Source organism: Triturus cristatus, chromosome 10 (assembly GCF_964204655.1).
Source record: "Triturus cristatus chromosome 10, aTriCri1.1, whole genome shotgun sequence".
Taxonomy (NCBI): Eukaryota; Metazoa; Chordata; class Amphibia; order Caudata; family Salamandridae; genus Triturus; species Triturus cristatus.
In genome coordinates, this window is record NC_140593.1 from 747,986,711 (window position 1) to 748,011,041 (window position 24,331).

Genomic DNA, 24,331 nt, shown 5'->3' on the forward strand with positions numbered 1-24,331 from the left:
GTACCACAATATCACACTGAAAAATAAATCTATAGATTTAGCATATTCATAGTATCAACTCCTTAAGCATCTTCAAAGCACAGTAAAGAATAGCGAATCCAAGAGATACTTGAGGCGATTGCTGGAATATCAAAGGGGAGAGATGTGTTTCCACAGACTGGTATAAGAAGTCTACATGAAGGCAAAACAGATGTTTGTGTGTGCCTTTATTCTTGCCATTTCTGTTAGGATAAGAAGGCCCTTGCTTGAGTGTATTCTCCCTATGTAAGGACTGGGACGAGGAAGCCGGTGAAGAGGTAATGCTCAGATTACTTACCGGTCATTTTTATTACTCCAATTCTTTCTTCCTCATCCCAGTACTTATGGCCCTCTTGCGGTGTCCTGTGTTTGTGTGTATGAGGCCTCTAGTGGGTCTTGGCAGACTTATAACAAGTACTACGTAACCTGCTGGGTGTGGTTAGTAAAGTTTGTGACACAGTGCATTTAGCTAATGGTTGCATACTAAAGAATAGGGATGTGCAAACCAGAGCTCCGTGTGTGGCGTGGTCTGTTACTTGCTCCCTGGCAGAGGAGGACGCTATAATTGGCAATGAGATAGGGGATATGTGAACCCAAGGATTCAAGACTGCTCTCCCTGAGAGTTTGCCGTGGTCTAGCAAACTGCTTTTGTGTGCCACGTGTGCCCCAAGAAGCGGTCTATAGTTGGCGTATGTGGAGTCAAAGTGCAACTCTAGCTTTTGAGAGGCCCTCGAAGAAGGTGAAGGGCCTACAGAGGAGCACAGTCAGTAAGCCTGCCAAAAATCTACTGATAAGGCTGAACGAAGAGATACTGCGCCACAGAAGCGCTAAAGGCAGTGACAGCCAGGTGCAGGAAAGTGCTGAAGGGAAAGACGACCAGGCACAGCGAAACAATAAAGGGAACGACAGGCAGGTGCAACAAGACGCTAACGGCAGAGACAACCAGGTATAGAAAGTACAACTGTACTTACCGGAGCAAATGTAGAAAAAAAGTTCCACCTAACCTCCAATCAAAACTTGGCCTGGGGGCAAATTAGCACATGGCATCCACAATAACCCAAGCATAAGTACAGAGGTTGTGCTTACCAAGCTGTTGGTCCCCGCAGAAACAGAGGCGGCTGGTGGCACTCAGTGCAACTCAAAACGTCTTTAAGCTTTGAAGCTCTCCAATGGCTGTTGAAAAGAGCGCAAAATATGGCGCCATCGTGTTCCTCAAACCAACACCTCCATTCAATACCGCCAAAAAGAAGAACATTGGTGCCAGATGTACTGCCTGAATCAAAATGTTCGGTGACTTCATAGATGCTATAGAAGAAGCAGATGACAAAAAGATCATCAAATACTTAAAGATCCTTGCAGGTGATGGAGTAAAAGAAGTGATAAAGAAGATATCATAAGCTGATGCAGTATCATACCATCAAATCAAGAAGACTTTGGGAGCTAAGTTCGATCCAATGCGTCCCCCGTCTTTATTTTATAATGTGACATAAAGATGTATACCAGAAAGTTCCAGAAGCACTCTAGCCACTCCCACAAGACCCAAACAGCAAAATCGACCAGGGCAAGTGGAAATGAAACAAAGTTGATCATTATCAAACTCATCTTCCAAAGGTTCTTTAACATCATCATTGAGTGATGGTGAGGAATATGGATGTGCAATGGTGATGTCATTCACAGACTGACATGTGCATGTAGGATTGGCCACTTGCAAAGAAGAACACAAATCTAAAAAGAATCACCACACAAAGGAACAAAATTCATTTGGACATTGTCCTAAAATCACCCTCAAAATTAAATGGTTGCCCTACATCTTTGATCATTGACAGTGGCCCGTGGATAAACATCATGCGGTAGAAAAGTACAAAAACCTATCTCCGATACCATGTTCCACACAGTTGAGAACAAAGGTGTACACCTGGGCAGAGTCTACGCCCTTGCGGAGTCAAGGATCCTTTGTAGCGACCATGCCGCACAAGAAAATGATAGTGCAACCGCCAATTCAAGTCCTCCAAGGTAAGTCATCAAGTGCATGCTTATTAAGTTTTGATACTGCTGCTGAAAGGGGACTGTTCTCTATTAACTACATGAAGAACGCCCGTTCTGAAATAGTGAGGCAGTTCCTGATGTTGTTTTATGGACTTGGGAAACTTAAGACAATGAAGGTGCAGCTTCATATTAATGAAGACATTTGGTCTCTGGCACAGTGACACCGTCCAATTAATTTTCACTTACAGGAAGCCGTTGAGAAAGAACTATAAACACCTTTAATGCATGACATTATTGAGTGCTCACTGGTTCGACGCCGTGGATTTCACTGCCAAAAAAGGTCAGTGGAGATTCAGTGCACATTTGTGTTGCTATGCGACAGGCCAGCAAAGCAATCTAAAGAGAAAGACATTCAGGTCCAACCATTGCGGACATGATCACGCAGCTTAATGGTGCCAATGTTTTCTCCTGCCTTGATTTGAACAAAGGCTACCATCAACTTGAACTGGAAAAAACTGAAGGTACATTACTACTTTTTCAAATCATGTTGGTTTGTTGAGATATAAGGGACTCAGTTTTGGTGTGTCATCAGCTCTAGAAATCTTTCAAAATTTCATTTGTCGAATAATTCAGCATGTCACACATGCTTTTAACTACAGTGATGATTTATTAGTGTTTCGGGATACATGAAAGGAACATGATAAAACACTCACACGAGTATGCTGTCTGCTTGTTGATGCAGGTCTTACACTAAATGCAGAGAAGTGTGAGTTTTACCAAAACAGACTTCAATTCTTTGGGCATATTTTGTCTAAGAAGGTAATGACACCTGATCCTGAAAAGGTACAAGCATTGTCACCTACTTGCCCCCAGAAGATGTGACCATGCTACAATTCTTCTTAGGCATGGCCATCTACTGCTCCAGGTACATTTGGGATAATGTCACTGTGAGTGCCTCTCTACGAGAACTAACAAAGCAAGATGTTCCATTTGAATGGTCATCTGAATGGGACCAGAGTTTCAAGAAAATAAAATGCAATTGAAAATGCTACTGAAATGTCTTACTTTGATCCGAAATTGTATACAAAGATTGTGGTAGATGCAAGCCTGGTGTGGTTGGGTGCGATCAGTGGGCAACACACTTGACAGCCCGATGCTCAGAGACACATTTTGGCCTGTGCTAGCCGGAGTTTATCTCGGACCGAACGTGCTTATTCTCAACCGGAGAAAGAAAGCTTAGCTGGAGTGTGGGCGTGTGAGCACTTCCATGTGTTTCTGTATGGAAAGCACCACACCGTTATCACGGATCATCAAGCGTTGCCCACCATTTTCGTAAGTCCGTAAACCAGGATTCCCCCTTGCATCAAGAGCTGGGGGGTGCGTATGCAGGAGTATGAGTACACTATTGTGCACAAACAGGAAGGATCAACATTTTCATGAGTGCTGTTACAGCATCAAAGTACAACATCCAAAGCGGCCTACATCAATATCATAACAAAGTCCAGTGCGTCTGCAGCTCTTTCTATTGAACAGATTCTGCCAGCTACTAATACTGACAAAGAAATGCTTATGCTTAAAGAAATCATTGCAACGCAATCATGGAGGAAAAATATTGGACCTCTTACAGATGATGTTGAGTACCAGAAATTCTAGAATGTTCGGGAAGAACTTTCTGTTACTCATGATAGTCTCATACTAAGAGGGGCAAGAATAGTTATACCTGAAAGACTGAGGCAACAAGTTATTGAACTGGCATGCAAAGGACATTGTGGCATTGCCGCAACTAAAAGAGCCCACTGGGATCAAGGGTGGTACCGGCGCCTTGATGAACAAGTTGAAAGGGAGCTGTAAGCTTGTCTTCTGTGCAACTGTCTATCTCCCAAAACGACTCCACACCTGCTAAACATGTCTGATCTTCCTACGCAAGCCTGGGAGAGGATTGCGGATGACTCCTTTGGACACCTCAATAATGGATATCATCTCATGGTAGTTGTCGATGAGTACTCAAGTTTTATTTTAGTAGAAGAAGATTTACCATCAACCACACATGACATATTCATCGATAGGATGGATGAAATTTTTTCAGCATGCATTATTCCTTCCATTCTCAAATCTGACCACGGTCCACCCTTCAATTGCAGAGAGTTCAAAGACTTTCTTAATCGTTTGAACATCAAACATCATAAAAGTACACCTTTCTGGCCACAGGCAAATTGCATTATTGATTGGTTTATGAGTACTTTGAAAAGGGTGGTTCAGTGTGCTGCGCTCGAAGGAATTTACCTCAAGACAGATTCACAGCTTTCTGTGCCTACCGTTCCACGACTGTGGAAAGTCCTGCCACCTTGCTGTTCGTGAGAGCTTTTGGAATGAAGATATCACAATGGCCCACCAGTCTGTCAATAGATCCTGACGAGTCTTGTGTCACTGACATCTGTCGTAAATGCAAAATGAAGGCTAAAGCCAATAAGTGCCTTCGAGAAAGGAGACCAAGTTCTTGCCATGAAAAAGTGGACATGCTGGACTGACCTCCATTTGATGCTGAACCCCTAAGAGCTGTGGTGAGCAAAGGACATTTGGTAACTGCCCAACAACCTGGAAAATCAAAAACCAGCGACTAGTCCAACTTTAAGTATTTACCTCAATGTTCATCGGCTCCAGACCTCATGAGTGAGGCAAGTCCACCTGGGACGCCCAAGTCAAGCATGCGACTCTTCTCCAGAGATGCCAGGTGAAGGCACCCCTCCTTTATCTCGTACAACTAGATCTGGAAGACTGATGTGAGCACCTCAATGACTCATTGAGGAGTTATATTGGGTATATATTTGTTCGTAATTTTTACTTAACAAAGGGGAAGATGTGTCCTCTGTTTGTATGAGGCCTCTAGTGGTTCTTGGCTGACTCCTTACAAGTATTACGTAATGGGTGTGGCAGAGTGTGGTTAGTAACGTTTGTGACGCAGTGCATTCAGTTAACGGTTGCATGCTGAAGAATAAAGATGTGGAAACTAGAGCTGTGTGTGGCATGGTCTGTTACATGCTCCCGGGCTTGGGAGGATGCTACACCTCCCTCCCTAATTGCTGGCCGCCTTATACTGGTGGTCATAAACATGCTTGCGTATGGCTCAAGAAGTGCAGTAGGAAGTGGAGGATTTTCTGGGAGTGGCTTGGTTTCAGTTTAACATTAAGAGATATCTTTGTACAGCGTTTTCGGCCGAAACGCAATATCCATCCAAACAGTGAACATTCAAAGATTTTTTTTTTCTGTTTCAGTCACAGTTTTACTGCAGGATGCGTCTTTCTGCTTGCCCGTAGCCTCTCGACTCCTGACTGTTCCAATGTGGTGCGTTCAGTGTGTCAGCCGCCCTCCGTTTTCTCTTGCAGTCATTTATATTTGGCGCATGTGTCTATACACTCTCTGGTTTGTAAGCAGCAGGCTGCCTCTCAGTTGGGCGATTTGGCCTATTCAGACTTTTTTAATTAGATTTTGCCTGTTTCCTAAACAAAAGCTCATTACTTTCCTAATTGGCCCCTTGCACTAGTCCGCCTGCATCCATGGAAGTTCCTTCTTATTTGAACTAAAGTTAATGGTTAACCCCTTCCGCAGGTGCCAGGATTGAGGTATCCCGCGTGCGGACACCATTGGACGATTCTCACTTGTTCCCATGGCAGCGAGGTGTGCACGTGATACCAGAATAGGGCCTGGAGCGTTCCCTATGTATGCTTAACTGTGTTTATGTGTGCTATTTGCATGCCATATATGTGTGGTCAGTCATCCCTCTGCCTTGCCGTCTGTCTGAAGTTCCACGAGTAAACTTAAAACGTCATTTAATGGACTTTCTGCTAATTTCCCAGGTAAGAGGCTTTTGTTTCCTGATGGTGGTGCTAGTTCAGTGTTCGTCACAGCACCTCCGGCAGGGAGCGAAACGCCCTAGAGCGGCCGAGGGAAGTGGACCATGCCTGCTGGTCCGTGGGTCCTGCTCTGGTGCACTGTAAAATAGTGCAAATGACAGATGTGTGCACATATATAGTGCTTTTAGTTGTAGGGGGAGGAGTGAAGAATTCACACAAAAGGTGTAGGTGGAGCTAAACAAATCTTAAAATGAGGCAGGTTGGGGACGAAGAAATTCTGGGACATATTGATTACAAAAACTATTTCGAACAAACTTAAAATTCCAAGAGTCTGAATAAATAGGGCAGGTTGGCCTCTGATAACCTCCGTTAGTGTGGTAGGCAGGCGCGCAATGCCCATTGGGCGAAAAGAGCTTTTATCCACCCCGGTCGTGTATCCTAGCCCGGGCTACTGCAGCTTCCAGGACAGGCAACATTCTTCAGATGATGTGTGGTGGGCTGCGCCGGAGACGCGGCTTCAAAGACAGCTTCGTACTAAGTATTTGCAGGGTGAACAGGGGTTGCACAAAAACAAGTATGGGAACTGTGATCCTGACAGCAAAGGTGTTAGGGTCAGATATGTGGGGGCTTCCTTTCACCTTCACTTACATAACCATAGTTCGCACACAACTTAAATTAAAAATAAGTGCAGATGAAAGCACCGGCGTGAAATACATTCTTTTAAGTTATTAAGGCCGAATTTGTTAATGTAATCACTGTAGATGTCTGTGTGCGTAACTAGCCAATTAGGCAACTAAATCCTGGTTGGTGCACCAGAGAATAGTGATATGTGTATAGAGTGCTACGAGGTCCCAGCTTCTAAAAGAAAGTACTGTAAATATGCAAGTCATTATTTTAAAATTGCATTACACATAGTATAAAATAGGCTGCAGCAAAACTGGCAAACAACTTTTGGGTCTCGTGTACAAAGCCACCTTGCAATCATAATGCCTACAATTTGCAAAATATCAGGGTTTGTGACCACGAAATGGCTTATTTTGAATTAGTAAACCCATTTAGGGATTTAGTAAGAGGTTACTAAATTGCAAAATGCGCTTGGAAAACCATATTGAATTTTTCTCGGAAGGGGTGCTTTTAGGGCGTTGCTTTTAAGTAGCGATTTGTTAAGGTGTGTATCAATGTTTTGGAACTGAAATCTGGTTGCAAAACATTGAAAAGTTATGGTTTCCAAAGTTGGGGCAATAATACATTTGCAAATGTGAATGTATAAAAACATTTTATTGGGGAGTAGGCAGTGGTCCAAGGGACAACTGCCAATTTTCAAACAAACTTATCTGTAAAAATTAATAAAATACTTTGAAATAAAAAAAATCCTTTTTTAAATGCAGCTTATTTCCTTCAAGAAAAACAGGCTGCATTTAAAAGCAAGTTTACTTTTCTTAAATGTGATCACAGACACGGTGTTCTGCAGATCGCAGCAGGCCTCCATCCATCCTTGTGATGGCATCCAATCATAGTGAGTTGCAATTTGCACCTTACCTCATGAATATTGATAGGGCAAGCCAGATTGTGACTTGCCACGATTTGTAATTTTGTGAGCAAACCTATTAATTAGTACATAGGTCAGTTCGCAAAATTCTTTTGCACTCGTAAAAAAGTTGGTGTACAATTTCCAACCACTATTTACCAATGGATATTTGATACATCAGGCCTTAGCGTTTAACGTAAAACAAGTGGGTTAAAAATATATATTTGTAACAATATGCAATCAGACTATACGCAGTGCAAACCTTTTTATTCAGTTTCCATTAGAAGGATGCACTCCAGAACCCCCTGATACCACTCATACATAACTTTTCAAAAAGAATAAACATTGTCACTAGAGAGCCTCAAATTACTCCATAAATTAAGGCTATATACCGACTCCCAAGCAGCCTTTAAATTTGGCGATTAACCAATTGCTTACATTTACAAGTTGCAGGCATCCTGGCAAGAAGGCTCGTTTCTTCTTCTGCTGTCTGCCTCTACCTTGGCTCAACAAAACTAGAGACCACCTCCCATCCTTTCAGCCTGAGGCACCTGAAAGTCAGCATTATCTTTTCTGGAATGGTTGTTTTTTGCCCATGGGCCCTACTGGGAATGGTCCAGAATGGAATTCCCACACAATAAGACAAATCAATCGAGTTAAAATGCTAATACAGAAATTTAAAACTTGTAGAAATCAATGTGGTAAACACAGATTACACTTGTTAGGCTCCATTCGAAGGTGGGGGACTCAAGAGAAGGTTCCACACCTAAGGACCACTGGGTTGGTCGAAATTTCTAAGTGCACTAATTATAGCCCAAATATTAAAATCGTGGCCTTCATCTCTAAAACTGTATATGTGCTTCTATCATGATGATATCCATACAAGCAAATAGGATCCATCATAAGGCAATCTGCTTTGCTCACAGAGCCTAATATGAAACAATCTCCATGCTGCTTATGTGTTTACTTCTAAGTCTAACCAGTCGTATCATTGTGGCTCCTCCCTCATGAAATCATTCTCCCGAATTAGAAAGACTCAGTGGTATGGTGTGGAGGGTTGAGGTGTGGTGCTCCTTCTCCTTTGTTGCTGCCTTTGTTTGGAATTTACTCGTTCTTGGCCTGCACAAAATAGAGGACCATTCTAATTTTAGGAAGGCTAATAAAATGTATCTGTTTTTATTGATTATCTTCTTATCTTTCCTATTGTTGTTGATCAGTTCAGTACCAAGATGCCTTAGGGCGTTCACTGCACTTTATAAGTAACAACTCAACTCAGATCACAACTTGAATGTGTAGATTTTCAGTGTATTTAATGGTGCCATTAGTTCCTAAACACAGGGGGGGGGACTAATTCACAAAAGTAAACTTACTCTGTAGTATAGGTTTACTATTTTATGGTACTCACAAACTACAAGTTTAATGTTACTAATAGTAATTTTACAGCTGCAGACAGGCTTATCTTTTTATGTGCGGAGTCTTCACCATAAGTGTGGAGTCTCCACAGTGTTAAAATTAATATTAGTAAAATTAAATTTGTAGTTTGTGAATACCACAAAATAGTTAACTTACACAGATGTATAAGTTTACCTTTGTGAATCAGGCCCAGGGCCGATGGCAACGTTAGAAGAAATTGGGGAGAAATGATGGGTTGTGGCTCTTGTTCTTTGGTGATAGAGCATTTTCACCAGAGGAAAAGCAAAGGTGTCTGCCACCTGACCTGTGGGTAGACTGAGTGATAGCTCAACTATGTAAAGCCTGACTCCCAAAGTTATGGCCTCTATGATCATGTTCTCAATGTGTATTTCAAGATAGATGTAGAATGTTCTCTAATGTATGTCTTGTTTGTTTTTCCACCAGAATGGTGTGTATGTAGGCCCAGTACTCCCGCTCTCCCCTGGTGTACGCAATGCATCACTATATCTTCCCTCTTCAAACTAGTATAGTTTGGCAGCAAAATACTTTGTAAAACCTTATTCTGCTATCAAACATGGCGTGTGTCTTTCTAAAGCAGCATCATTCTGATATAGTGTAAAATAGATTGCAATGCAAAAGCATCACACACTAAAAACACAACTTTGTTCACTACTTGTTCTATTGTTACAATGAAAAACTGGTAGCCAGGTTGTCAGCCTAGTGTCTCTCTTTTTTATAAATCTTTTTATTGCAAAAGTACACATTGCATTACGATGCCATTCATGTTCACACAATTATGCATTTAAGTACCGTCCGACAATGGGTGATTAAATCAGTTGATAGAATGTTACAAAACATATTCTCTCGCCTCATCCCAGCATTCCTGTCTAACTCATCAGATCTCTTCAGACAACTGTCCTTGCCCACTCCGGTAAACTGGCATGAATATTATTCCTCAATACTCGTTCCACTTGCCCCAGATTTTGGTCCATTTGTGTGGGCAGCCTCTCCTTTCATAAACGGCCCTCTCTGCAAGCATGCACCATTCCTCCACTCGCTCATCGTTGGGGCCGACACAGCTCTCCTCAGCTTAGCAATATTGCACTTGGCGACCATGAACCCCAATGTCACCCAAAGGCGTTCTTTACTGGTTAGATCCGACTCTTCTGATATGTTCAGGAGACACCACTTTGTTGGTTTAGTAACCGCTATATCATTCACCTCTCACATACAGGTCAGCACCACCTCCCACTAATCTTGAAGTACCGGACACCACCATATCATGTGAAAGAAGGTTCCCTCTTGTTCGTACTTCCTAGGGCATAACGGAGAGTCAAATCTCCCCATCTTTACTAGCGTAGTACAAGTGAAGTAGGCTCTGTGCAAAATCTTTAGCTGTATGTTATGTTACGTTAAAACAACTTATAAAGCGCACAAATACCCATAGGTGCCTAAAGCGCGAGCGTATGGCCACCTCTTTAGGGGAGCCCATCGCCTCCTGCCATTCTTCATCCTTGAGACGCTCTACATCCCCCTCCCAGTGGACCCGAAGACCTGACAAAAGTTCCAGGGAGTTATTTATAATTTTACGATACACTAGGGAGATCGCTTTCTTATCTAGATAATCATCTAGCAACCTATCTTGCAAAAGGGGAGGACTCAGGTAGTTCCATCCCTTTCGGTAGCACTGCCCTCAGTGCATGGCTGACCTGGAGGTAGCTAAAGGCCTCCAACTGTGCCAGCTGATTGTCCATTTGTGAGCCACAAATGACCACATGTCACCTCCCTCCCACAGATTACCAACCTTCGAAAGGCCAATTAAATCCCACTTGTCAAAACCCCTTTGTCATGCCAGCAAACTCAACTTCGTGGAATCCCACAACAGGGTCATCTGTGAAATTTTGTCTCGCCAGCCCAACGCTGTTGTCGCCTCCTGCCAGACCTGCAGCGTTGTTGAAGTTGGTCCGTGGAATGAGCTAGCCTTCCTTCTCCCATAGATTGCTCTGAGGTGGTAAACAACGTTCATAATGAAACTTTTTGTACGTGGGGAACGTCGGAACAACGACTTGCGGAGGGGGGGGAAGGTGTTGGATTTAAAATCCAACACCTTCCCTACTGTCCGCACAGACTGGAGTTGGAATAGTAAATTATACTATTCCAACATCCAGCGCCCCCTCCTCCGCAAGTCGTTGTTCCGACTTGCGGAGTATGCGGAGTAATGGTATGCGGAATCACAACGCGGTCGTTGTAACGACCGCGTTGTGATTCCCTGCGTTCAAAAAGACTGCGGGGTAAGGAGGCATATTCCTCTGAGGTAGCCTCCTGATTGAATGTTGCGTCGGTCCATTCTATATGCCAAGCCATCATGGGGTCTATGAACCCAGTGATTGATCACCATGAGCTGAGCCTCCCGGTAGTATCTTCGGAGGGCTGGGAGCGCTAATCCTCCATCGTGGCAGCTCCTAGTTTGCTTCGGGAGTGAGACCCTAGATGCACCCCCATTCCACAGCAGGAAACGCACTGTAGCTTCCACTGAATGAAAGTACTTTGGAGGCATCACATATGGAGTATTGTGGTGCCTCCACCACAATGTGGGGAGAGGAGTTGGACTAACGGCTAGGGTGGTCGATCTCGAATCTGGGGAACCGAGTTCGAGTCTCGGCAATGACACTGAACATCCTGTGATTCTGGGCAAATCACTTAATCTCCCCGTGCCTAACAAAAAAAAAAAACAAAAAAAAATGAATGTGTCCTCATGTAACGCAACTGGTGCTATGTAAAGCGCTCTGATATCCGATTCGGGTCAAGTTTGCACTATATAAAACTCTGTAAAATAATAAAAAATAAAAAAAACATAAAAGAATCTGGGCAGGGCCATCATTTAAAAAAGTAATGCTCTTCCCAGGATGGACAGCGGCAGAAACCGCCAGTGCTAGACATCACTCCGCAGACGCATCAGAGGGGGTTCTAAATTTCATTCATCAAAAATCTTAGAATCCTTGGTAATATTGTGTCCGAGATATCGGAACCCCTCTATTATTATTTGTATCGCACAGCCCCTGGGGAATCATCACAGGTCGACTGTAAGTACATAAATCACCGACTTCTCCCAATTGATGGTGTACCCCGAATACTTCTGGAATAGATAAAAGATATGTAGTATTCTATGAAGTGTTGTGCTGGGGCTTGCAATATATAGCAGGATATTGTTGGCTTAGCGGAAGATCCCATTCTCCCAGTCCGTGGACCAGCCCAACCCTCGGATCAAAGGGTCACCATATATCCATACCGCCATGGGTTCCAGCACCAGTGTAAAGAAGCGGGGTGAGGGGACATCCCTGCCTCGGCCCTCGCTGTAATGGAAAGACCCTCGACACACCCCCTTTACCGACAAATGGGCCAGCAGATCAGAATATAGGAGTCTACACTATGCTAAAAATCGATGCCCGAAACCTTGTTTTTCCAACACTGCGTACAAGAACGGTCATTCAACATGTCGAATGCCATCCACGCATCCAGGGACACCACTGCTACATCTTCACGGATGTCAGCCGTTCTGCTCAGGGCTTCATGTAGTCTTCTAAGATTAAGCGCTGTGTTCCGCCCTGGCATAAAGCCTGACTGGTCAGGGTGAACCAATGAATGTATAACTTGGGTCAGCCGGGCCACAAGCAGTTTGGCAATATTTTTAGTTCTGCATTTAGTAAGGAGATTGGTCCATTTGAGGTGGTGCGCTCATCTGGAGGTTTGCCCTTATGGATCACCACTATATTGGCTAGTCTTTGGTCTCTTGGAAGTACTCCTACCTCACAGCTCTCACGAAATATCTGCAGGAGGAGGGGTGCTAGTTTAGTTGCCATGAGCTTGTGCAGCTCAATAGGTAGACCATTCGGGCCTCCTGCCTTCAAAGATCTTAGAGCCTGGGTGGCCTGGATGACCTCGGCCTCTGTCAGCTCCTGTTCGAGGAGATCTTTCCTTGGGCCCGAGGCCGGGCACCTGGAGTGTTGGCAGCAGCTCCCATGCCCCCTCAATTGAGGCAGTGGAAGCCAAAGTGTAGAGCCGCATGTAATAGTCAGAGAATGCATCCCCTTTACTTTGTCCCACTCAGACTCTGGAGTCATCTCTCTCATTAACCTCAAACACCCATCTCGATGCTGTTGTCTGCTTATCTAACCATGCGAGACGTTTGCCTGCTCTATCCCCTACCTCATAGAGGTTATGCTGTGTCATAGATATCTGGCCCCCGCTGCCTCTTTGGCTACCTCTTTAAACTTGCACCTCTTCAGTGCCAGGCGGTGTCCTACCGACTCGCAATCCTCCAAGACTAAGAGAGTATCCAGGTCCTGGAGTTCCTGTTCTATTGCATCTAACTGTGACCTTTTTTCTGTCCTGCTACTAGAGAAATGCCCTGTCCCTAAATTACTGTCTTAAATGCCTTTCAGAGTGTATAAATGCCTTCCAGAGTGTACAGGCTGAGTCCACAGTCTCTTCATTTTCTAGGATATAGCCATCTGAAGCCTCTTAGAGCTTTGTTCTGAAATGGGACACTTTAAGATACCAGGGGTTAATCCCTTCCATGCACACCTGGCCCGGCAGGCTGAGTTAATAATAGACACACAGTGGGGAGTGGTCCGAGATACCCCGGGCCAGATCATGTGCATTGCAAAAGCAGGGAAGCTGATGGGCCAAAGTGAAAATGTAGTCGATACGTGATAGACTGCCATGTGCCCCTGAATGAAAGGTGTATTGACGTGCCGTGGGTTTGAGTGCCCTCGAAGTGTCTCATAAACTCACCACCGATAAGTCTCCCAGTGTCGGTCCCAAGGGTTCCTGCTGCCGTGAGGGTCATCAGTCAATCATGGGTGAGAGGGCTGCATTGCAGTCTCCCCCTACTATGGCCCTATCCTCAGGGAAGCCAAGAAGCAGGGCCCCCACCTCCGGCAGTACCTGAGACTGCAGTCTCGGAGGAATATAAAGTGAAATTATGTGGAAGAGCTGACCTTCCCAATGACCCGTGACCGCAACAAAGCTTCCCTGGATGTCGTGTGTGACCTTCTGGATCATAAACGGGAAAGAGGAGCACATGAGAATGGCCACTTCTCTAGTGTTTCCCACATGTGCCATCAACTTGTACCCCCACCTGTTCAGCACCCCATATTTCGTACCCTGAAGGTGTGTCTCCTGTAACAGGACCACTCCGACGAGTGTCTTTTCAAATATTTGCAGGACCACCCCTCTTTTTATTTTGTTACCCAAGCCATTCACATTCCAGGTAATTATCTTAAACTTTCTGTTCGGCTCTAAAGATGTCATCCTCACTAGGTGTTGGAATTCGTCTAATGGTAAGGGAACTTCTCACCTCACCCTGGGGAATCAGGAGGAGCAGAACCACCTTCAATGTCATTACTGACCCTGGGGCACTGCGGCTGGCTGAGACGGGCTACTCAGGTAACCCCATGTCGGACCGTATGTCTATTAGGCAGTGTCATCATAACTAGTAGTAACAAACACAAACAACTCATACGAACTCCTGTTACATTCCCCCATCCCTGCCTCCCTGCATGACGGACTTCAAACTGCCCGCCCCCCCAACTATGCAGAGCACCTTTGATCCCTTTATTGTGTCTTAACATGTGGGAAACATGTACCTAAACCACCTCCCTACTGCTGCCCCCCTCGAACCATTAAGTTGGATTTGTTGCCACATCTGTGCTCTTGCAGGCTTACACGTGCCCGCGGCAATCTCTCCAGGATGCCACTTCTGGGTACAGTCTCGTGGGGCCATCTACACCCAGTCTCTCTGGGGATCCCCCAGAAACTGCTGGTCGCACCATGTGTCCATCGCCTCTGGACAATTGGCCATGTCAGCCAAGTTAAGGTATCTGCTCAGGGTGTTGCAGTTGTCTGATCTTGTCCGCCTCTATGTTCTACCAAAGTGTTTGTGCGAGGCCCCTTGGTCTGCAGACCGTCCCACTCTTTATTTTTCTTCCCCCTGGATTTTTTGTCTCTGACTGTACACCATCCATCCAACCATCTCCATACTTCTTCAGACGTGTCTAAGAACCAGGTTTTGTCCTTAGCCACCACTCGTAGTCTAGCTGGAAACAGCATTGCATATTTCAGTTCTCTATCTCTCAGGACCTTTTAACTTCCAGGAAAGAACGCCTCATCATCTGAACATGTAGAGTAAAGTCTGGAAAGAAAGTGATGGTGCTATTCTCCTATTTAACCGAAGGGGCACTGCACGCCGACTGCGCAATAACATCTCTATCTCTGTAATTGAAAATACTGGCTATGATGGGAGGCAGAGTGTGGCACAAGCTGGAGTCAGCGGTGAACCTGTAGTTTATCAACATCTTTGATTTTGGCCAAGGGCACCACGCTACTGGGCCTTCTCCTTATTCATAACAGCGAGGAGGGGGCTGGATCCACCACATCTCCCCCCACTATCAGGTCCGGATCTTCGTGCCCAGGAAGGCGCACCAATACTGCCACACTCCCACTGTTCGGGATAGGCCACCACTTCCACTCCTCTAGGCTCATCTGTTACTGTCTCGGGGATGGCTGGGGAGTCGCAGGCCTAATCATACTTGCAGTGGGCCCTCAGCCCCCCTGCCATCTGCTCCGTATACTCCGACCTGGCCCCAACGCGCCGCTCCAGCCAGCCGTCTTTCACAGATTCTGCCCCCAGCCGCACCAGGACACAGCGGCCTCAGGTCGGGCACCAGCACCGCTCCTTCCAGCCAGGCCGAACAGCTCGTTCCTCCAGCACAGCTCCCCCTCGCTCCTCCGCCTCTTCATGGAGCCCGCCTGGGGCACGGAGCCCGCGACTCCAGCGCGCCCCCTCTACTCATGAAACCGGAGAACAGGGGAGGCACCAATACTGTCCGGTCAGCAGCAGCCTTGAATGATTCAGCGGGGGCCCCGTCCTTCACCAATGCTCTGTCAGGCCCGCTCTTGTTCGGGCTCCTCCTCCGACGTTTTCGGGACACAGGAGCCGTGGCTCATACAAAAGTCCGATCAAGGCACCAGGGCCCACCTCTCTTTCAGGCTCCTCCTCACTGTGCTTTGGGGTTTCACATCCCGAACCAGGCCGCAGCGGGCTGCTTCCTCTCAGAGCGCTGATCCCGGGAGATGAGGATCATCTTGGCCCCCTCCAGAGTCAGCCCCACTTCTCTGGCTGTGTCTGGCAACTTTCCGGATAGATATGTGGATATTTTGGAGATTTTCAGCAGCGGCCGGCCGTAGCTCGTCTAAGCTGCGGCCATCTTGGTCAGCAGTTGGTCACGCCTCCGCCTAGTGTCTCTCTTGTGCCCCATTCAAGGTTGTTTATTTTTTCTACTCCAAGCTAATTGCTATAATTAGTGATTAAATTTATGAAGAACCATCCTAGAGACTATGGTCCTTCTTCTCAAAGGTAGTTTTAAGTAATGCATTACAAATGTTGCATTTTATAATGCAAATTGTGTCTGCAGGATTTAAAAAAGCATTTATATTTTAGTAAATTTCACACTTTGTTCTGGGGACTTCCGAAAATAATCGAAAGCAGGGTTGTTCTTATTATAACATGCTATTAAGAGGCACTCTTTCTTTTCACATTCTCTGCGTTCTGAAGCTTTGAGGAATAATTGTATCTTTTGCATGCTAGTTATTTCAAGGCAACTACCTTTTTTGTCAGTTCTCTAGGCCAGGTGGCGTCCTGAATGGATATAGCCCGGTCATCTCATTTGAGAACCGATCAATGTTAAGTTCTAACCAAAGATTTTTTTTTTTTTTGATAAACACGTTTTTATTGTTTTGAGCAAGATTATGTACAAAACAAAGAAAGAAGATCAGCAAGAGCACGGAGCACAATAACTCATGAACATTTACAGGAGCATGATATCCCACAATTCCCTGCCCAGTCGGGCGTACACCAACACAGAAGTGTAGACAAAGATTTTATTTTAAGTTAGAATATTGCACATTTATGGCTGAGTAATTAACTGGCCGTAATATTGCCAATTTATTACCACTCACTTATTTAATCTCAGGAGGAGTGAAAGATAGATTAGGCATCAAACCTGAGACTTTCCAAGCACGCTTCCCGGAATCAGGCGTGTTAACCTACTAGGATCAATATTCCGAGACCTGTACATGTGTGTGATCTTAAACAAGCTTATGCCTCAACAGCCCGATGAGAAGACTGAAAAAGTCTATTTGATTAACAGACAGTAGAGTCCTTCTGAAGATGGAATTAAACATATTTTATGATCTCATTGCCATTTCACGGAAATAATTTTCATACAATTGGCAAACAGGATGTTTGTCTTCAAACAACTTTGCGAAAACAGTTTTTAAATTGCTTTGTATTGAAATCTGTAAAGGCAGTTTGCTGTCAATTCACTAATTACCCTTTCTAAACATATGTCAGTAGCCAATAAACATTGTCAAATCCACTGAAACATGTTCGTTGTAATCATGTGGGGTTTAACCAATGTTTATTTAACATGCACAATTTATCACTTTATTTTGTTGTATCCAACATCGAGTCCGGCATTGTTTTCTAGGCTTTGTGAAATGGCTTCAAAGCCCTTCAAGGTATCGGTCCGGAGTTCACCAGGAGAGGCTTCCAATGGTATTTTCTGACTAGACCACTCCGATTCGCCTCAGCCAACTATCTGGTAGTACCTAAATACAGAAGGGCTGGCTGGGGGGGGAGGGGTGGGGGGGACAGGAGCTTTCCGGTTAGCACAACCAAACTCTGGAACACATTTCAGTTTAATTTAAAACACAAAACCAATCTACTGACGTTCAGGAAGTTGCTCAAAACTTGGCTTTTTAGCCAGTAACTGTTTCTGCAGCCTCAATAGCTGAACCAGCTAGCACCTAGACACCCTTGGGTAATAGTCACAATTTATTAATATCATTTTCATTGAATTAATTTAATTTAATTTCTGCTCTTCGTGGCAGGGTGTCACATTTCACACAGTGGGCAGGGCCGCACAGGGCAGGGCGGTGATAACAAGCTCCCCAGCTTTAATCGCTGAACTGTGGAGTTCGGCAATTTCTTATTTTTTCTTTGACGACCTAGCGACATGATCGTGGAGTCGATCAGGGAATGCTGGCGAGGGAATGCCCAGAATGCCACATCTAGGCTACCTCCTCGCATGCCAGTCTTCATATGACACAGTTCGAAGTTCTCTGACGATGCCAGGTGTGCGTAGCTTCACTCTCAGTTTCGCTCTGTACCCTGACAGCCGTTGAGTGTTTTGTGCCTGATACAGAGCTCCTAACAGCATGGGCCCCAAGCAGCGTCTGTGGCCCTACCTCCCTAGTAGACCCCTGTCCTCCCAGTGGGCATGTTTGTGCCTCAGGGGGCTCCTGTACCCAAGAGAACTCATGGGTTTCAGAAACAGCTCTAAAGTACAGCGACTACTATGCTACAGACACGTAGAGCTTCTTGGGTTTCTAATGTTGAACCTGTGCCCAAGATAGATCCCATACCCAATGCCCACACAGATCCCAGAATGCAGTCCCCCATAGAGCTCATACAGTGCTGTTCGCCTGAGAGCGTGACTGGTGCGCACTGAAGAACTCAGCCTCCCATGTCTCACAGCGCTACTGTTGTTCTATGACTGGGCAGTTCCTCTATTGTCATGTCACATGAAACTCATTGAGCCCTGTGCTCCAGACAGCTCTCGGGCAACTGTGCTTCCGAGGGCTCATGGCTATCTTGTGCCAGAAAACCCCCGAAGTCGTCCTCCGATGCCCTCAAGAGCAAGAATCCCATTCCTCTAAGAGATCTTACAGTTCATACCTTGGAGAGCTCCTGGGGTGCTCTGTTCCAGGAGTGATGTGCGCCTAACAGCTCTTAGAAGCCAATACCTCAGATAGCTTCCACAGTGTATACTTAAAATAAATTATATTCTTATTCCCCAGGGAGCTGTTCTGGTCTAAGCTGGTCTGAGCTGGTCTAACTCAGCAGTCTTAAGACAGCTGTATTATAGAGGTTTCAAAGTGTGCATGTCTATCTGCCCACAGCAAGACAGCCGGCCTAAGGGACATGCACACTTTGAAGTGCCCAGGTAGCCCACCCTTCTACCTGCTGCTGTCACTCCACAGGCCTCACCCTTTCCTGACACTCGGTTCGGGATGGGTGGATGAAAAATAAAATGGTAATAAATTAACTTCATTGCATTTTATTTTCAACGTTTGAGGCTTTTGGGGGCATTTTGGTTGGTGGGACAATGCTCCTCTGCTCAAATGGAGGCGCTGCCACTGGTTCCAGGACAGGAAAAAATCCTTCAGCTTAGACTTCAGGTGACGTGGAGCTCTCCCTCCTTGGTCCGAGAGTACTTTGAACTGGAACAAGTGGGTCAGCATCACCCCACTCTTTTACTGGTACAGAAGATGAGGGTGCACTTTCAGAACCGGTTTGGGTTGTTTCTTTTTTCATATGTCCTTCTCAGGCTTTCAGACCCAGCCTTTGTCTTGATTAATGCAGAGCAGATTTATCTCCAAGCTGGAGCACCCACAGCAGAGACACAAAAAAGTGCGAGCAGTGTACACCTGGCTATCATGGATCAGGGAAAGACACAAATGGGGGACCTTTTTCAAAAGAACCTTCACATCCTGACAATGGACACTGCAGTCCTACTCTTAGCTCCTATTATCCACCAAGTCACAGTCTCTCGGAAACTAACTAGTAGCCCTCAGCATCAAAGGATTTAATCGAATTTCTGTGGGAGAGCCTGTCTCCTCTTTCCCCACTTCACTGTCTAGGTTTCCTCCCTCCAGTTCCGGAGTTATACAGTTAGGATCTTGTTTCCAATGCAAATGCCTTTTTTGTTTTGCTAATAGCTTGGGCGCCATTAGACTAATCTCCACAAAACTTTCCAAAACAATGCTACTTTTTGACTAGTTTGCACATGGAAAATTTCGGGATGATCTATCAAGCGGGGACCGAGAAAAAGAAGTTGCCCCAAAACTCGTTTTTCTCATTCCTTTTTGCAAAGGAAGTTTAAACACAGCTACGGCCCAAACCACTGAACGGATTTACACCAAATTTAACAGAAAGTTAGATCTTGGTCCAGAAAGAGTGCTTTTTGTGTTTTAGTGAAAATCAGTTTAGTTGTTTTTGAGCAATTAATGCTCAAAAACATATATCTAGGGACACACAACCTCAGCAAATCTGTCAGTTCCCCAGCCAAGATCTGATAGGCTGCCACCACATCAAACTGTAAGTGATGGCAGCCCAAAATACAGACATTGGGTCAGGGTAGGGACATCATGACCCCATAGGCCTGGTGGAGGGGTCTCAGAAGGACCTCTCTTGGGGACAAAAACGTTTTTAATTTTTTTTTAATTGCAGCGAATTTGTGGAGAATCTGAATCAAAAATAAAAAAAATGCTAGGGCTCCATGCTCATTTCAGTAGAAACCCCCTAGTTTGGACCAGGGCCCACGGGGTGACAAATGTATTCATTTTGGGGAGTGGGCACGTGGCCCCCTCCCCGAGCCTAGAAAGGCCCGGGGTCCCCATTTCTGAGACTAATTGGGTACCAAGGACCCTATCCCTGGGGCTGAAATGTAAATAAAATTGGTTGGGAGCTGCCCTACCCCCTTTCCAAAGCTTGAAATAGGCCAAGGGGACCCCCAACCCGCGGTGCCGGCTCAGTGACTGTGACCCAGGGAGCCCACCCCGGCACACAGTGGTTTTCCTGCCCACCCTGATGTGGGCAGGAAAACATATGTTTGCTCCCGCCTGGTGGAAGCATTTTTAAATCTCCTGGCAAACAATAGCAAACAAGCAACTCTGCTTCCACCCTTTGGGAGATTTACGCATGCTCCTCTGGATGGGAACAGACTTCTGTTTTATTTGAACAGAACACATATTCCTTCCGCCCGGAGGGAGCAAGCAGAAAATAACTGCTTGTCCGGGTGGGAGACAACTGGGGCCAAGAGTGCCCTGGGGCTACCCTGCAGCCCCCAACGTGTTGCTTGGTGGGTGACCTGGGTGGGCACTGAGAACCCCACCTATATTAAAGAGAGGCCTTGGGGATAGGGACCCCGGGCCCGAGATGTCTCGAGGACAGGGACCATGCTGCCCCCTCCACTTTTTTAATGGAATTTGCTCTTTTAAATAAGGTATGTGTTCTCAAAATAAAAGAAGACACTTCTTTAATTGGCAATAAAGTGCAGAGTTTAATAACCATGTGCACAAGCAGAAGGTCAGTCAGCTCAGCAGAACTGTAACTGAACTTTAAAACACAGTACAACGAACAGTGGTTTATATATCTTTTTAAAGGTAAATACGTCACATGCATAATTACTACGAGTGTTCGAGCACAGCATCGTTGTCAAAAAAGGCAATGCTATTCTACAAATATTACTGATCACATGACTATAGAATCCAGCCTATCTACACCTGTGGTTTGATTCTACACTAGCTTGGTGTCCTTGGCTTGTCTGGTTGTGAAGCGTAAAGGTACTACTCCTACATATCGACTCCTCTGTGAAGCCTAACATCCAGGCTGTCCTGCGCTTCAATTCAGCTTTAGCAACATATTTTCTTAATTACAAGTTCCCTCAACGAGGGCCTGCGGCCTTCACTGTTACGGTGGTGTCTGAATATATTTCACTATTCTACCAAAACGTGCATCTGCTTTTCCTCCCCCAAAATTTTAACCCTATTTGTGCTGCTTTTTATTCTGCTATTGTAGTAATGCTGGCCTGTATCATTCTTTAAGTGCATATATTTCTAAACGTTTCCCTTCTGATGTTTGCAGTGACTTAAACACACCTACTTCATTTTCTACATTACTCCCCTCTTTAGTTGAATTTTCAACTACTTCCTAACCTTCCCTTTTGCTTGTCATCATTAAGGTGTGTACATTCTCCTCATTGTCCTGCATTTTATTGGCCACTCCTAGTGAACTTCCCATCGGTCTTGTGTCTAACCCTCTTGCAACTTCCTATCACTACCTGGAGAACGCAGAAGATCAACAACAATACCACAATGACAGGCAACAAGGCCTTAAATAGTCATGACATCCAGGAGGGGAACAACCTTTACAACGCAACTTTTACAACGCACTACCATTACAACGCATTTTTTACAACGCATAATTCATTACAACGCATGACATTACAACGCATGACACTACAACGCATTTTTAAAAACTACCTTTACAACGCATTCCATTACAACGCATACTACCATTACAACGCATACCATTACAACGCATAATATTACACTATACTATCCAACACTTACCCTACTGATGCACCCCCTGGAGTTAGAATAGTAATTTTTACCCCTACACTATCCAACACTTACCCTACTGTTGCACCCCCTGGAGTTAGAATAGTAATTTTTACCCCTATACTATCCAACACTTACCCTACTGTTGCACCCCCTGGAGTTAGAATAGTAATTTTTACCCCTACACTATCCAACACTTACCCTACTGTTGCACCCCCTGGAGTTAGAATAGTAATTTTTACCCCTACACTATCCAACACTTACCCTACTGTTGCACCCCCTGGAGTTAGAATAGTAATTTTTACCCCTATACTATCCAACACTTACCCTACTGATGCACCCCCTGGAGTTAGAATAGTAATTTTTACCCCTATACTATCCAACACTTACCCTACTGATGCACCCCCTGGAGTTAGAATAGTAATTTTTACCCCTATACTATCCAACACTTACCCTACTGATGCACCCCCTGGAGTTAGAATAGTAATTTTTACCCCTATACTATCCAACACTTACCCTACTGATGCACCCCCTGGAGTTAGAATAGTAATTTTTACCCCTATACTATCCAACACTTACCCTACTGATGCACCCCCTGGAGTTAGAATAGTAATTTTTACCCCTATACTATCCAACACTTACCCTACTGATGCACCCCCTGGAGTTAGAATAGTAATTTTTACCCCTACACTATCCAACACTTACCCTACTGTTGCACCCCCTGGAGTTAGAATAGTAATTTTTACCCCTACACTATCCAACACTTACCCTACTGATGCACCCCCTGGAGTTAGAATAGTAATTTTTACCCCTATACTATCTAATACTTACCTTAAATGTAATTTAATATTATGCGTTGTAATGGTATGCGTTGTAAAGGTAGTATGCGTTGTAATGGTAATGCGTTGTAAAGGTATTTTTTAAAAATGCGTTGTAGTGTCCTGCGTTGTAATGTCATGCGTTGTAATGGATTATGCGTTGTAAAAAATGCGTTGTAAGTGCATGCGTTGTAAAAGTGTGCGTTGTAACGTCATACATCCCATCCAGGATGGTGCCCAAGTCAATCACCCCATAAGCCACGAGTTGGGGGCACCCCCTTCATCCACCATCTTCTTTTGCAAGGTATGCAGAGGCTGTTGTCCTCTGTTAGAGTGTCGTTCTCTGCATCATTACCAGGTATGTAGGTGCAACAGGCTATATAAATCTTGGTACATACTACTCCTTCCATAACCGTCATCTAGTTTAACACATATTGATGCTGCATAACCATTACTCGCATGCACACAGTTCTTCTTTGACAGCATTAAAGCCGTCCTCCGTGCCGTTGATAGCTCTCATCAGCTCCAAACGGGTTATTTGGAGCCTGCGCACAGTCGCTTTGACTTGAACAAACTGGAGAATATTCCAGAAGTATATTTGAGCATCATTGAACAGCCTGTAGTCCAGCGGAACGTCTTCCCAGACCGTTGTATCATAATATTCTGTGGTTCTCTTCCTCCGATGATGGTGTAGCAAGGTCATTGGACGACTTATGGAATGGTTATGCAACTGTGAAATGCCTATCCCTGGAATCACCAAAGACGGGTACGCACGGTTACCAAAGATCAGATTGCCATTCTGAAGGGAGTCGTGTAGAGAGCCACTCACCACAGCACCAGAAGTAGTCCATTAAGCTGGAGGTGCCACACTGCAAGACTGAATAAAAAATAATAGTATTGGAGTTGATGTTCTGGCCCAACGGGATTGTTCCATCTCAGGGGAGATCGGAGATGCCCTCCCCCCTGTTGCGAGTGATTTTGCGTCTGGGACGGAGCCTGGAGCGGAGGCCTTACAGGCAGCGTGGCTGAGCTGGTACCATGCTGGAGAGTGCTGGTGGGCAGTAGCAGCAGACGTGGAGGCGATGTCGGCTGAAGACCAGGAGCCAGAGCGCAGCCTGCAGCCACAACTGCTGCTGAAGCCAGAGATTGAGGCTGGGGCAGTTCCAGGTGGGCTCTGAAGGCGGCGGATGTGGTAGGACTGTGCTGCGGATCACTGACCCGAGAGCCGCGATAATAGAGGTAGGCTGCAGCGCTACCCAATCCTGCCTTTCATAGGGAAGCGAGGAAGATTGTGAGGAAGATTGTGGAGGTGTAGCCCCCCCCCTTATCTCCACACTCAAGCATGGTGGGTCCAGTGAGGGATGCGGCCCTGGTAGCCCCTACTTGACGCAGCCTAGTTGGAGAGAGGTGGCCCATGATACGTTCAGAGCAGCGCTGAACCTGGGCGGCGCCCACCCATGGAGGTGCCTGAC

General features: G+C 45.4%; 1 protein-coding gene across 10 annotated transcripts in view; it reads left to right on the forward strand.

Annotated features, from left to right (window-relative positions):
- LOC146789947 (anion exchange protein 2-like) overlaps positions 1-24,331 on the forward strand; it is a 2,390,686-nt gene that overhangs the window by 1,080,321 nt on the left and 1,286,034 nt on the right. Inside the window, exon 1 of one of the 10 annotated variants that reach the window (XM_085628253.1) lies at positions 5,693-5,858. The exons of the other annotated variants lie outside the window; for them this stretch is intronic. Coding sequence (XP_085484379.1) covers positions 5,724-5,858 — 135 coding nt within the window. The 5' untranslated portion in view covers positions 5,693-5,723. Of the gene's footprint in view, positions 1-5,692; positions 5,859-24,331 lie in introns of those variants that run through there. 10 annotated transcript variants of the gene reach the window in all.